The sequence below is a fragment of the Oryctolagus cuniculus genome, chromosome 17 (genome assembly GCF_051225735.1).
Source record: "Oryctolagus cuniculus isolate XC-2025 breed Fujian yellow rabbit chromosome 17, ASM5122573v1, whole genome shotgun sequence".
Lineage (NCBI taxonomy): Eukaryota > Metazoa > Chordata > Mammalia > Lagomorpha > Leporidae > Oryctolagus > Oryctolagus cuniculus.
This window is the reverse complement of record NC_142883.1, coordinates 44,040,330-44,055,296: the sequence shown is the minus strand read 5'-3', so window position 1 is coordinate 44,055,296 and position 14,967 is coordinate 44,040,330. Positions and strand designations below refer to the sequence as shown.

The window sequence follows — 14,967 nt, the reverse complement described above, 5'->3', positions numbered from 1 at the left end:
GTTTAAGTGCCAGACACTTAAATCAATCATCTTATTTAAGTATCTCCAGTTTTCAACTGCCTGTGGTTGCCCAAACTTAGTCCCCGGGGCTAGGACTGTGTTCTAAACGGAAACGGGATTAACCAAATGTCTCCGGCAGCACCGAAGCCCCGCAGTCCCCGGATCTCCCCCTTGAAGCCCTGGTAACCTCCTTTCAAACTTGTAGCCGGACTCCACGTGGGCCCCGCCCACCCCTCGCCGGTCGCCTTTCTCCCGCCTGCTGGTCTGGAGCGCCGCTCGGGATTGGCCGCAATTGCTGCCGTAATCCCGTCCCCTTCCTGAGGGGTTTCTGATTGGTGAAGGCTGACGCAGCTCCGCCCCTCGGCGGCCTGAGCAGCCGGAAGGCAGGATGGCGGTCGCCGCGACCTCGGCTACGGATATAGGTTCGGTGGGCTTCGGGTGGGGGCCTGCGGCTCGCGGATCTCGAGGGAGGAATGTGGGAGTGGAGACTGTGGTGTGCGAGAGGGCCTGCGGACTAGGGGTCAGGGGTCGCTTCAGACGGACCCCTGCAGATTCGGGCCGAGGCCCTCTGAGTACTCGCTGCCCGGTTTCCTCCGCATCGGGTGTGGGGCCGTCCCCCGAGCCGGTTCCCAGCGCCTCAGTCGGTCTCCCCCGTGCCCTCAGAGGTGGTTCGGGGCAGGCGCGCTGCCCTCTTCTGCGCTGCGGTGGCCATCGTGCTGGGGCTGCCGCTCTGGTGGAAGACCACGGAGACCTACCGGGCCCCTTTGCCTTACTCCCAGATCAGTGGGCTGGATGCCCTGCAGGTGAGACCCGGGTGGGGAGGACCAGGGGACAGCCCACCCGTCAAGCGGGGTCTCAGCTAAGGGCCCTGATGCGCCTTCCCACAGCTGCGGCTCATGGTGCCCGTCACCGTCGTGTTTACCCGCGATTCGGTGCCCCTGGACGACCAGGAAAAGCTGCCTTTCACCGTTGTGCATGAGAGAGAGATCCCTCTGAAATGTGAGTTCCTTCAGGGGCAGGGCTGCCTCGTGGAGCTGAGGTCGGTCCAGCGATGCGTTGAGTGCCCCACAAAGGTGGATTTAAAGATCTCTCCGAGCAGTGTGTTTGGGTGGGTGGATGGGAGGAGCCTATTCAGTGTCATTGGCAAGGCAGTAAGCGTTATCTGATCAGAAACAGTGGATGCCTAGCAGAGGATGGAGGAAGTGAGATGTCCAGGAGGCACAGGGAGTTTGAAGTTAAGTTGCATGTGTGTGTACAGAGCCCTATTCGGGTTACCATTAAACACTTCGCTGTGAGATACTTCACTTAGCTACCAGCAATTTGGGAATGAATAAGACATTGAGAAAGGTTTCAAAAGGTTCATAGGTAGGGGAGAGAGTTGCACAGATAGAAGAATATCAGAAACAGAGATTGCAGTTAAGCAAGAGCATTAAACTATCTAGGAGTAAACAAAGGCACCAAAGGTTTTGAGGAATGTAGTGTTTAAAAATGTATTTATTTGGGGCTGGTGTTGCGGCATAGGCGTAGCAGGAATATCTGGTGCCTGCAGTGCCAGATGCCAGTTTGTGTCCCGGCTGCCCCACTTCCAATCCAGCTCCCTGCTAATGGCCTGGGAAACCAGCAGAAGATGGCCCAAGTGTTTGGGTCCCTGCACCCATGTGGGAGACCCGGAAGAAGCTCCTGGCTTCAGCCTGGCTCAGCCCTGGCCATTGTGGCCATTTGGGAAGTGAACAGTGGTTGGAAGATCTTTCTCTCTCTCTCTCTCTCTCTCTCTCTCTCTCACACACACACTCTCACTCTCACTCTCTCTCTGTCCCTCTGCCTTTCAAATAAATAAAAATAAATGTAATTTAATTAATCAATTTATTTGAGCTACAGAGGGGGAGAGAGACAGACACAGAGAAGGAGCCCTTATCCAGCTCTTATCTCACTGGGGATGAGAGGAGGGTGATGAGAGGAACCCAGTTACTTGAGCCCTTACTGCTGTCTCCCAGGATCTGCATCAGCAGGAATCTGGAGTCAGGACCTGGAGCTGGGGATTGAACCCCGGTATCCTGAAATGGACGCCTATGTCTTAACTTGCGTCTTAATGGTTATGCCAGAGTCTGCCCACAGGGATGTAATTTTTATTGGATTTTTATTTTACATTTGGATTTTACATTGGATTTTTATTTTATTTATTTGTTTTTTAAAGATTTATTTATGGAGCCGGTGCTGTTGTATAATGGGTAAAGCCGCCACCTGCAGTGCCAGCATCACATATGGGCCATGGTTCGAGTCCTGACTGCTTCACTTCTGATCCAGCCCTTTACTATGGTCTGGGAAAGCAGTACAAGATGGCCCTGCACCCACGTGGGAGACCCAGAAGAAGCTCCTGGATTTGGATTGGCCCAGCTATAGCTGTTGTGGCCATTTGGGGAGTGAACCAGCGGATGGAAGACTTCTCTCTCTGCCTCTGCCTCTCTGTAACTCTTTCAAATAAATAAATAAATAAGTCTTTTAGAAACTTATTTACTTATTTGAAAGGCAGAGAGAGATTTTTCCATCCGCTGGTTCACTCCCCAACTGGCCACTACAGCTAAGGCTCAGCAAGGCCGAAACCAGGAACCAAACTCTTTATCCAGGTCTCCCATGTGGGTGTAGGGATCCAAGTACTTGGGCCACCCTCTGCTGCTTTCCCAGGAACACTAGCAGGGAACTGGATCAGAAGTGGAGCAGCCAGGACTTGAACTGGTGCCCATGTGGGAGCTGGTGCTGCAGGCAGCAGCTTAACCCACTGCACCACAGCACTGGCCCTAATGTGGATTTTTAAAGAATGTGTAGGAATTTAGGTTAACTGGAGAGGGGAAAGAGAACAATATGAGCCAGTAATGAGGGTTCATATTAGTGGTTGCCCACTGTGTGCTAGAAACTAGGTAAAACACTTTACTTGTGTTGTCCTCATTTCATCTTTTCTATTATGATTCCCACTTTATAAATGAAGAAACTGAACCTGAGTCTAACTTGTCCAATATCACATAGCTTGTCAGAAGTGGAGCTGGGAGTTAAATTAAGATTTGATAGATTCCAGTGTCCACGTTTTTAAACAGCAAACTATACTCCTCCTCTGTAAAAGCTTGGAGGGGCGGCTCAGCACGCTGCTGTGAGCAGTGTCGCCTTCCTGGAGTGTGAAGTGGAAGACTGGGAGTGACTGGAGATGGGGGCCAAGTCTAGAACGTGAAATGCCTGTAGCATCATTTTTTTTTTCTAAAGATTTATTTATTAATTCGAAAGTCAGAGTTACACAAAGAGAGGAGAGGCACAGAGAGAGAGAGAGGTCTTCCATCTGCTGGTTCACTCCCCAGTTGGCTGCAATGGCCGGAGCTGCGCTGATCTGAAGCCAGGAGCCAGAAGCTTCTTCCGGGTCTCCCACATGGGTGCAGGGGCCCAAGCACTTGGGCCATCTTCTACTGCTTTCCCCAGACCATCCACAGGGAGCTGGATGGGAAGTGGAGCAGCCAGGACTAGAACTGGCACTGTTATGGAATGTCAGCATCACAGGCAGTGGCTTAACTCACTGTGCCACAGTGCTGGCCCCAAGATATTTTTTTTTAATCACACTATATATGGTTCAGCCTAATGTACAGGCACATACTTTTGGCTTTTCTAAACAAAAATTGCTTACACCTCACATGTGTGATTGCTTTCAGGTTATCACGACCATCTTCATTCTTGGTGATAATGTAATCAATATGTGGGTGTCCTGTGGAAGCAGTGTAGTATTTATATTTCCCCAGGTATCTCAAAGGTGTACTTTTTTAAAAAAAGATTTATTTATTTCTTTGAAAGTCAGAGTTACAGAGAGAGAGAGAGAGAGAGAGAGAGAGAGAGAGAGAGAGAGGTCTTCCATCTGCTGGTTAACTCCCCAGTTGGCTGCAGCGGCCAGAGCTGAACCGATCCAAAGTCAGGATCCAGGAGTGTCCTCTGGCTCTCCCACATGGCTGCAGGGGCCCAAGGACTTGGACCATCTTCCACTGCTTTCCCAGGCCATAGCAGAGAGCTAGATTGGAAGAGGAGCAGCCGGGACTAGAACCGGCACCCATATGGGATGCCGGCACTGCAGCTGGCAGCTTTACCCACTACGCCACAGTGCTGGCCCCACAAAGGTGTACTTTTATAGTTGGTTTATTCCAATCAGAATCAATACATTGCATGTGGTTAAGTCTGTTTTATTATATATGAGTCCCCTCCAAAACCTCCCCTCAAATGCTTCTTTTCATAGCACTGATACTTGTTGTAGAAATCAGGTCATTTTTTAAGTGGAACATCTCATATTTGGGATTTGGCACATTACCCCTTGTAATTTCATTTAGTTTATTCCTCTGGTGTCCTTGTTTCTTATAAGCCAGTAATTAGATCTTGAGGCTTGATTAAAACCAGGTTCAATTTTTTGGGAAGAACACTTTGTGGTGGTGTGGTTACTTCCTGATGTGTTACATCACAAAGCAGGGAATGGCCATTGGTTTCCTTTGGGTGATTACTTAGTGAGTTCAGGTGTTGTCAACCCCGGCTGTCCCCATCAGCCTTTCACTTAATGGTTTTAGCCTCTATTTAATATTGGAATCCATTTCATTAGCAGTTGCGGAATAGTGATTTTTCAATTCTGTCATTTTGTCTACCTATGTGACCTGGAATTCTATAACAAATTTTTTTTTTCCATAGATTTTAAGTTCAGCTTGTCGAGTTTCAGGGGATAGAAAGTCCCTTTGAAATTGCCTTACATGTTTAGATTAACTTAGGCAGAATTGACACCTTACAGTATTTAGTCTTTCTATTCAGGGCCCTTGTATATTTTTTTCATTTGTTCAGATTTAAAGATTTATTTATTTGAAAGGCAGAGTTATGGAGAGAGAGGGAGAGATAGAGAGAGAGGTGTTCCATTTGCTGGTTCACTCCCCAAATGGCTGCAACAGCCAGGACTGGACTAAGCCAAAGTCAGGAGCCTGGAACTCCATCTGTGTCTCCCACATGAGCAGCAGGGGCCCAAGTATTTGGGTCATGTCTGCTGCTTTCCCACGTGCATTAGCAGGGGGTTGAATTGTAAATGGAACAGCTGGGACTCAGACTGGCATTCATGTGGGATGCCGGCATCACAGGCAGTGGCTTAACTTGCTGCGCTATGACACTGGGCCCAAGAGATTTTTTATAAATGATTACTTTTCTAATTGGATGTTGCTGCTAATTCCTATGGCTGTTGATTCTTGCATATTCTTATATCTAGTCATTTGCTGAACTGTTCTAATAGTTTTTCAGTTGATTCTCTGATTTTCTTTAAAAATAATTTACTACTTCAGAAGTGGCCATTTCATCTGTTTCTTTAAATATTTCTAAGTTTTATTTCTCTTTAGAAAGAACAATGCTGAATAGCAGTGAGAGAAGTAGAGGAGCTAGAAGACACCCTTGTCTTGCTCACTAGCTTGAATGGATGTGTTAGGTGTCTTGTCATTAAATGTGCGTTTTGTTTTTTATCAAGAGTGCTTGTTGGGTTTCTTTTCTAAGGGCAACAGTTGGAATGTCTGAATGTTTTTTCTCCTTCACCTGTTCATACAATGAATGTTGAAATAGATTTCCCAGTAGGAAGATGAATCAGGCTGAAGGAGCAGTGTGGCCCCGGCACAGGCAGGAACGAGGGCAGCTGAGGGAAGCGCGTGTCGTCCATGCAGAAAGGGCAGTGTGGCTCTTCCTCTGCAATAAACTGTCCTGTGTCTTCAGACCTTGGACAGTGTGAGTGCTGAGGAGGCGCGCAGGGGCCTGACGCTCGCACTTCTCATGCTGCTTCTTTCTCTCCCAGACAAGATGAAAATCAAATGCCGTTTCCAGAAGGCCTATCGGAGGGCTTTGGACGAAGAGGAGGAAGCCCTGTCACTGGGCAGTGTGCAAGGTATGTTTCCTTCTGATCTCTATGGGTGTAGTTTCTACAGCTTGTCTGACCTCTAGACCTCTCTGGGAAGGCTGGGAATGAGGGACTTTGGGTTTTAGCCTGGGCCACTAAGGCCCAGAGAGGTTGACTGGCATATCCAAGCTTGGCCGCAGTGTCAGCCGAGTGTGAATGGAGCAGTGGCCTAGACACTCGGGGGCCTGGAGGGGCTGGAGGTGGAGGTGGAACGATGTTTTTGTTCTGGTTGTACCACCTGTTTTTATTCCCAGAGGCCGAAGCTATGTTGGCTGAGCCCCAGGAGCAAGTGGAGGGCTCTCTGACCGTGTACGTGATCTCTGAACATTCCTCACTTCTTCCCCAGGTAGGGTAAGCAGAGCACCGAGGCCTTGCCTCGTGCCTCCAGCTCCTCCTCTCCCAATGCCCGCCTTCTTGCAGCATTGTTTTCTGTTTCTTCCATTTGCAGAAAACTCCATATCTTTAAAAAAAAAAAAAAAAAAAAAAAAGTGGAGATCTGTTCATTGACTGGGTCTTTCCAAGTATAAGACTTGTATATGGTTGAAGTGCCAATAACTGTTTAAAGTGGAAAAAGTCAGTAGGATTTGGGGGTGGGTGTTTAGCAAAGTGGTTAAGTCCCTGCTCAGGATGCTTGCCGCCCATATCTCAGGTTCCAGTTCCCCATTTTGCCAGCTGCTGAAGATGTAAATGCTGCCTCTACCGGTGTCTTCTCGGAAAAAGGAGGGAATGGAGATGAATGAGAACCCTCATAGGTGCTCATGGCTCCGAAATGCTGAGTTAGCAACTCACCTTGATCCAGAGGGAGGTTCAAGGCTGTTGGTCAGGGGAAAAAGACCAGATTCTCACAGACAGGAGCCCGAGTGCTTTTCTGCGTTCTTCTCTGAGCCGTCGGCGTTCTTATCACAGGATAAGATGAGCTACATTGGGCCAGGGCGGACAGCAGTTGTGCGGGGGATAATGCACCGGGAGGCCTTGAACATCATGGGCCGCCGCATCATCCAGGTGGCCCAGGCCATGTCTCTGACGGAGGATGTGCTTGCTGCTGCTCTGGCCGACCACCTTCCGGAGGACAAGTGGAGCTCCGATAAGAGGCGGCCTCTCAAGTCCAGCTCGGGTAGGGTGTGGGGTTTTGGTGTGGGAAGGAAGGGGAGGCTGAATTGGCGGGGAGGAGGGGAATCTGCATGCAGAACTCTTAGTCCTTTCCTGGTCTCAGCCTTTTCTTAAGGCACTTATTCCAGTTTGTTCCTCCCTTTGGTTCCATGGTGGCAACCAGTCAAGTTCACCTTAGGAGAAAAAGTTCACCGTAGGCAGGGGTGGGCTGCCCTTCTTCCTGGATCCATAGGAGCCTCTAACTTCCTGACTCCTGTTTCTGTAGGCTATGAGATCACTTTCAGTTTACTCAACCCAGACCCCAAGTCCCATGACGTCCACTGGGACATCGAGGGGGCTGTCCGGCGCTATGTGCAGCCTTTCCTGAGTGCCCTCAGTGCTGCTGGCAACTTCTCTGTGGACTCTCAGGTGAGACTGGGAGCGAGTTAAGGAGGCCTTTTCAAGGTACATAGGTGCTTAGTGTTGGCAAGTACAGTCTGTTCCTCCACCTCTGAGAGCTTGTGAATTTGCTGGGAACTTCCTGCATATGTGCATACGTGCAATGTCATAGGGCAGGCATGGGGCCAGGGAATGTGTGTCTGTGTGCACCTTGAGGGTAGGTTCTGGTGCTTTCCTTTCTCTCCTTGGTGTCCTGCTCAGAGTGTCTTGTCATTCCCTCTTTTTTTTTTTTTTTAAAAAAAAATTGATTTATTTATTTGAAAGAGTTACAGAGAGAAGGAGAGACAGAAAGGTGTCGCTCCCCCTCTTCGTGGAGGAACGACACAGGACCCTGCGCTGTTCTTTCGTCTGCTCGGCCCTCCCCGGGTTTGCTGCTGGTTCTTCCCGGGTTGGCTACTATCCCTTCCACCTCCGTGGAAGGGCAGTTCCCCCTGGCCACATTCCCCACTTCCGCAGGGGAGCGGCACACCGCCGGCCGGCTCTCTCGGGGGCTGCACAGGTGTTCCTTCAGCTAGATGTTCCCCTTAGATGTTCCTGGTGCATGCCGTCTCTCTCCTCCTTCATAGTCCTCCTCCGCCAATCCCAACTCGGCTGCCCACACGCCGAGTACGCTGCTCTCCAATCAGGAGCAAGTCCTACAGTTTATTGGTTGAACTGGAGGCAGCTGTGTAAAAGCTGTTTTCTTCTCTCCCAGCGCCATATTGTGGGAGAGCAGATGCACAGAACAAGTCCCAATTCCAGTAACTTAGTCCAGTCCGAATTGCTCCCCACAGAAAGGGATCTTCCATCCACTGGTTCACTCCCCAAGTGGCCGAAATGGCCAGGGCTGTGCCAGGCCCAAGCCGGGAGCCAGGAGCATCTTCCAGGTCTTCCACATGGATGCAGAGGCCCCGGGACTTGGGCCATCTTCCACTGCTTCCCCAGGCCATAGCAGAGAGCTGGATCAGAAGTGGAACATCCGGGACCAGAACCAGTGCCCATATGGGATGCTGGTGCTTCAGGCCAGGGCTTTAACACACTGTGCCACAGCGCCAGCCCCTGTCATTCCCTCTTAAAAGACCAATTCAAAATGACTCCCTCTGGAGCTGCACTCAGCAGCTATGCCTAGACAGTGGTGCCATCAGCCATCCTTAAGGAATTGTTTAGGAGGAAAAAAAGCTTCCTGAAATGTGTTAATGTAGTAACAATAAAGACAGGAAGAATGTAGCTTTCTGTATCCCACTATGTCCTTGTAGGGAAGGCATGTGGGAGAAATTTTTATCAGGTCGTGGTGGTGGGAGTAAGGCCTCTGAATAACTGGCTTGACTTGATTTGGTCGACACTGAGTTAATGCTGTTCTTTGTTTCCGCTGTTAGAAGCCTGGCAGAATTCGTGGTTCGCAAAACAGGCATTTAGTAAATGTTAACTTTGTCCTGGGCTTCGTTGGTTTTTTTTCCTATATCTATTCTATTTCAGTCCCGATTGTTGTTTCTTATGCTTGGCCTTGCCCGGCTTATATCTTTTAAGGCACCTCCAGTCTTTTTGGGGGGAAAGTGGCGTATGAGTAAATACAGCCTCCTCCCTGTTTGCTCCACAGATCCTTTACTATGCGATGTTGGGAGTAAACCCCAGGTTTGACCCGGCTTCCTCCAGCTACTACTTGGCCATGCACAGCCTCCCCCATGTCATCAACCCAGTGGAATCCCGGCTGGGTGAGCTTCTGAAGATGGGGTCTTTCTGCCAGGCCAGGGAGGGGCCCCGAAGGCTCAGCCTGCAGTTGGATACGGGTTGTACACGGTGATGGTCCCAGGTTGGCTTAGGCTGAGAGGCCTGGGGAGATTTGGACTCCTTTTTCTTCCTTTAAAATTTTAAAAAATGTAATCAAAGGACAGTGAGAGCTTCGATTCAGTGGTTCATTTCCCAAATGCTCACAGTAGCCGGGGCTGGGCCAGGTCAAATCCAGGAGCCAGGAACTCTACCCTAGTCTCCCACATGAGCCCTCCCCTGCTGCCTTCCAGGGTCTGCGTTAGCAGGAAGCTGGAATCAGAAGTGAAGCTGGGGCTTGAACTCAGGCACTTCAACACAGGATGTAGGTGTCCCAAGCAGCATCTCACAGCCTGCCCCAGCTTCTTTTTTATGATGCTGCTAATGTCCCCATCTTCACACCTATTGTATCCAAATAAAGGCCTTTAGTAAACATGATCCCCAGCACGTTGTACAAATAAATTGCTAGGCTGGCTCTCCCTCCCTGAAATACTCATCTAGGAGAGATCTGGGTATACACATGGGAGACAGCAGACGTCTATGGTGGAGGAACCTTGAAGCCATGATAATAGTTTTCATGTGTGAAGTGGAGCTTAGGAAGAGTAGGTGTGAGCAAGAACGGTAAATCCAAGCCAACCAAAGTTGAGTGTATCTCCAACTAGAATTGCAGGCACCAGAGGCAGGCTGGAGTAAACCTGGGGCTAAGCAGGGAGTGGCGCATGAGGCATTAGGGAAATGCCTCCCCCTCGGTTCATTCATTCAGCAGACACTGACAGTACCGGAGACAGAAGGGCAGTTAGGCAAAGGGAACTATGAGCTTAGATCTAGAAGAGAAGAGAACGTAGCCATGCAGGGAGCCCAGGAAGGTTTACCCTGACTGAAATGTGTGTGAGTGCGGCTGGCAGGGCAGCTGGGTGCCAGATCATAAAGGACTGGGCTAAGGAGTTTGAACTCTAATATGACATGAGCGACTAGCCACCGAAGGGTATTAAGCAGGGAACTGACATGACATCAGATAGATCCTAGTGCATAAAAGCTATAGTAATGTAGGTCCAGTGGGACAGTGGCCAAGACAGCTATCTTAAGACAGTCAAAGAAGTCCCTTTAGATGGGGGGACATTCCAGGGGATGTCTTGAGGCTAAGGACTATGCTCCACCTGTGTGGCATGTCTCAGGAGAACATTTGGAGGTCTGTGCCACAGAAATCCTGGACTGGAGGATATCCTGGTGGTCATCGGCGGGGAAAACTCGGTCCCAGAATGAGTGACCAGCAAGGTAGAGGCTGTTCTGGAGCTGAGATCTTGGTGTTCTAACTCTCCTTCTCTCTCTGCCACAGGATCCAGCGCTGCCTCCCTGTACCCTGTGCTCAACTTTCTGCTCTACGTGCCTGAGCTTGCCCACTCGCCCCTGTACATTCAGGACAAGGATGGGGCTCCAGTGGCCACCAACGCCTTCCACAGTCCCCGCTGGGGTGGCATTATGGTAAAAGTCACACTCTGAAGACCCCAGAGCCCAGGCTTCAGGGACAGACAGACAGACATGCCCTGAAACTGCTTCTTCTGTTTTTCTTCTGGGGTCCTCATGCCTTCGGCCTCCTCTGCCAGCCCTGCTGCTGCTTATTTCTGCCCTGTAACCATCTTGCACTTACCAAGGCCATCCTGTGACCAGCTTAGATATTGGCTCTATCTTTGGGGGTCTTGTAAGATTGGGAACCTTGTCCCCTTGTGAGACTGGGAGTTTCTCATGGGTGAGAACTGTAAAATGAGATTTAAAATTTTCTTTTACAGGACTTTCCTGGGGTCATTGAGATAATTTATTTTTCCTTTTATATTATGTATTCCCCAAAAATGTCAGCTGTTTCATTGGGTTTCTAGTTTGTTTGTTTTTAAAGATTTATTTATTTATTTGAAAGTCAGAGTTATACAGAGAGAGAAAGAGAGGCAGAGAGAGAAAGGCCTTCATTCCACTGGTTTACTCCCCAAGTGGCCACAATGGCCACAGCTGCGCTGATTCGAAATCAGGAGCCAGGAGCTTCCTCTGGGTCTTCATGCAGGTGCAGGAGCCCAAGGATTTGGGCCATCTTCTACTGCCTTCCCAGGCCATAGCAGAGAGCTGGATCAGAAGTAGAGCAGCCAAGACCCGAACCAGCGCCCAAATGGGATGCTGGCACTGCAGGTGGTGGCTTTACCCACTACGCCACAGTGCCGGTCCTGGGTTTCTGGTTCTAATGAGCAGGGAATATGTCTTCCTTTTCCTTCATGGCCTCTGAATTGCCTAGGGGAGAGCTGTGCACCTGTAGGGGTGTGGCAACCTCAGGCTCCTTCTCCTTCTGCTTTCAGGTATACAATGTTGACCCCAAAGCCTACAATGGCTCCAGGCTACCAGTGAGAGTCGAGGTGGACATGGTACGAGTGATGGAGGTGTTCCTGGCGCAGTTGCGGTGAGGTCCTGGCTATCTACTTGGGGTGTCCTCTGTCTCCCTGATGACCTGAAGTTGGCCAGCTGCCCCCTGAGATCGTCTGCTGGGCTGCCGAGAAGGGGGCTGCCGAGAGCAGAGAAATCTCACTTGGCAGGAATGTCTTGGCTGTGTCTAGAGCCCCAGGGAAACTGAGAAAGGTTTCCAAGGAGCTCTGTGTCCTCCTCTTGAGGAGGATTAGCAGGTGACAAAACCTGTTTTAAGAAAAATAAGTTCATGTACTTCAGATCCCTGGGGTATGATTAGGGGTGCTTAAGAAGATAGCTGGCAATTCTTACGCGAACTGATCCACTGAGAGTGGCAGTCTGAAGTCCTGTGTTCTGAAGTTGTGTCTGGGCTCACCAGGAGAGTGTTCCGAGTGATTAGTAATGTCTGTCGTGGGTACAGCTTACAGAAGCACAGCACATGTGCCATGTCAAAGGTGGGCTTGCATCATCTCTTAACACCAAGTCCCACTGGCCCCATTTGTCCAAAGAGAGTAGAAAGAGTGAGGGAATTCAACGGAGTTGGTGTTAGAAATACTTTTATTATAGAACCTTTGTCCTTTGTTTTTCTTTCTTTTTCTTCTTTTTTTTTTTTTCCAGATTTATTTTGTCTATTTGAAAGGCCACAGTGGCTAGGGCTGGGTCAGGCTGAAGCCATGAGCCCAAGCTCCATCTGGGTCTCCCACATGGGTATTGGGTCCAAGTACTTGGGCCATCTTCCATTGCCTTCTTAGGGGCATTAGCAGAGAGCTGGATCAGAAATGGAGCAGCTAGGACTTGAACTGGCATCCATATGGGATGCCAGCATCACAGGTGTTGGCTTTATCCACTGCACCATGGAACTTTTTTTTTCCCACAAGATTTTGGAAATCTAATAAAGAAACAGTGGAAATGCAACATTCTGGTTGAAGCAGGGACTGGGGGCTCTGGATTGCTTGGCGTTGCTGCTCACCTTCCGAGACCCTGAGACACTTGCCACAACCCCTGTGGCTCTGGATACGACTGAAAATCATTGGCTTAGAGCAGGTATTACAGGAATCCTAGTCACAGCCTCCCACCTTCTGGTCTCAGCCACTTTGATCTTCTCTCCCTGTTTCTCCAGACTGCTTTTTGGGATTGCTCAGCCCCAGGTGCCTCCAAAATGCCTGCTTTCAGGGCCCAAGAGTGAAGGGCTGATGACATGGGAGCTAGACCGGCTGCTCTGGGCTCGATCGGTGGAGAACCTGGCCACAGCCACTACCACCCTCACGTCTCTGGCCCAGCTCCTGGGCAAGATCAGCAACATTGTCATCAAGGACGACGTGGCATCTGAGGTAAGCAGGCCTAGGATTGGAGTGGCCAGTGAGGCCCAGGGTGTGGCAAGACCAGAGAGCCAGCTGAGGCCTGGGATGAGTGTGGGCGTGCCACCCATGGTGCCCCTGGCTACCTGCAGACAGCCGTGCCAGCTCCCCAGCAGGAGTCACGATCGGAGAGAGGGTTCAAGCTGGACCTCAGAAAATAAGCCGCAGCCTTGTTAGCCTGACCTGCATAGATCCTTGGTGAACTCCAGGCCCCCTCCCTGATATACAGAAGGCCCAGTAAGGCCCAGTCCCCTTCCCCGCAATGGCCCAGGCCTTACTGCTAACCATCGTCCCCTCCCCTTCCTAGGTGTACAGGGCTGTAGCTGCAGTCCAGAAGGCAGCAGAAGAGTTAGCCTCTGGGCACCTGGCGTCTGCCTTCGTCGCCAGCCAGGAGGCTGTGACGTCCTCTGAGCGGGCCTTTTTTGACCCCTCGCTCCTCCACCTCCTCTATTTCCCCGATGACCAGAAGTTTGCCATCTACATCCCGCTCTTCCTCCCCATGGCCGTGCCCATCCTGCACTCCCTGGCCAAGATCTTCCTGGAGACCCGGAAAAACTGGAACAAATCTGAGAAGACAGACTGAGCAGGGCGGCATTTCAGCAGAAAGCCTCGCTTCTGGCCAAGGCGGGGAGGGTTCAACAGAGGCACGTGGATGGGGCTTCGGGGAGGGACTGACTGACTCTCCAGCAACCCAAGTACACCACTCCAAGATGGGCTCATCTTCCCTCCGCTCCCCAGTCCCTTGGCTCAGGTCCCTTCCCTACCTCCTTATCTGACTTGAAGGCCTCTGCCTGTCTCCCTGGAGGCGGGGGCAGCTCGCCTCTGCATAAAGCAGGGGAAAACCCTGGATTAGATTCTAGCCTGTTCCCCTGCGTTTCTCTCTGACCGCAGCAGAGGAGAGCGGTAGCGTTGCTGTCACGGACAGGGTATGGCACAGGTCACCTCCAGGATCTTCTGCCTGATTCCTCTCCCTTCTGGCTGACTTGTTGGGTACAGCCTGACCGGAGCCCAGGATCTGGTGCTGTGTGTAGCAGTTTCCCTTCATGCTTGCCGAGAGGCAGTGTGGTAAGTTCTAGACTCGGAATCAAACAGGCCTGAATTCATATCCTCGCTTCTGCAGTATTGTTTGGGGAGCTTTGGATAAGCCACTTAATCTCTCTGAGCCTGTTTTCCGTTTGTTCAAATGACACTGATGATACCTCCCTTCCAGGGCGGCTGTGAGGATTAAATGTGATAAGCACGTGAAAGTGTTTGCGCTCCGTTTGGCTCTTAGTACATAGTGAGTTTACTAGAAGTGGGAGCATGACTGTCGCTCTTTCTTCCTCCATGTCTAAAGGTTTTCTGATAAAGTACTCCTGCGCTCACAGGCCCACCTTGCCTCCACACGGCCATGTGCTCTTCCTGTCTCCAGGAAGTCCTGGAACAGCTCCTGCCTTTTAGTACCGTGTCTTGGAAAGAATAGCTTGTGCCAGTGTAAGCCCTCGGATACTCTTTCATCAGTTTGAAGAAAAAAAAAAAAAAATGTTTTGAGCTGCCAAGAGCACTGTGCTAGGCGCTGGGGTATACAACAAAGCAGACAGGATCTCTGCTTTCACGGAGCAGGCCTGTCAGGGGCAAGAGTCTGAACACATAAAAATAATTTCATAGTGCTTTAGAAAGAAAAAACACCAGACTGATCAGATAGTGACTGGGGGAGGGAGGCCTTAGAGGCGATGACATTTGAGCAGAGTGACACCAGAAGGCTGGGATGAGAGCAGCAGTGGAAAAGGATCCCAGGCGAAGGCCCTGGGACTGGAACTCGCCAGAAGGGCAGAAAGACTGGGACACAGCAGGTAAGAGCACTTAGGACCTCCAATACTTCTGAAAAAGTACTCAAAAATGAACAAAATCCAGGGCAGCCCCCGTCCGCCCTAGGTCGTCCAGCCCTGGTGGGCGTGGCCCCAC

General features: G+C 50.5%; 1 protein-coding gene across 2 annotated transcripts; it reads left to right on the top strand.

Annotated features, from left to right (window-relative positions):
- The first annotated feature begins 365 nt into the window (after positions 1-365).
- PIGS (phosphatidylinositol glycan anchor biosynthesis class S) lies at positions 366-14,270 on the top strand. Of its 2 annotated transcripts, none has more exons than XM_051825417.3 (12): positions 366-422; positions 664-803; positions 888-999; positions 5,831-5,920; positions 6,187-6,278; positions 6,935-7,046; positions 7,308-7,450; positions 9,057-9,171; positions 10,560-10,705; positions 11,563-11,663; positions 12,786-12,996; positions 13,331-14,270. In XM_051825417.3, exons 1-12 carry the CDS (start codon positions 389-391, stop codon positions 13,604-13,606), a joined length of 1,572 nt encoding a protein of 523 aa, XP_051681377.1. In that variant the 5' UTR covers positions 366-388; the 3' UTR covers positions 13,607-14,270. The 2 variants fall into 2 exon arrangements, with proteins under 2 accessions (XP_051681377.1, XP_051681376.1); XM_051825416.3 differs by having other exon boundaries at positions 6,839-7,046.
- The last annotated feature ends 697 nt before the right edge of the window (positions 14,271-14,967 follow it).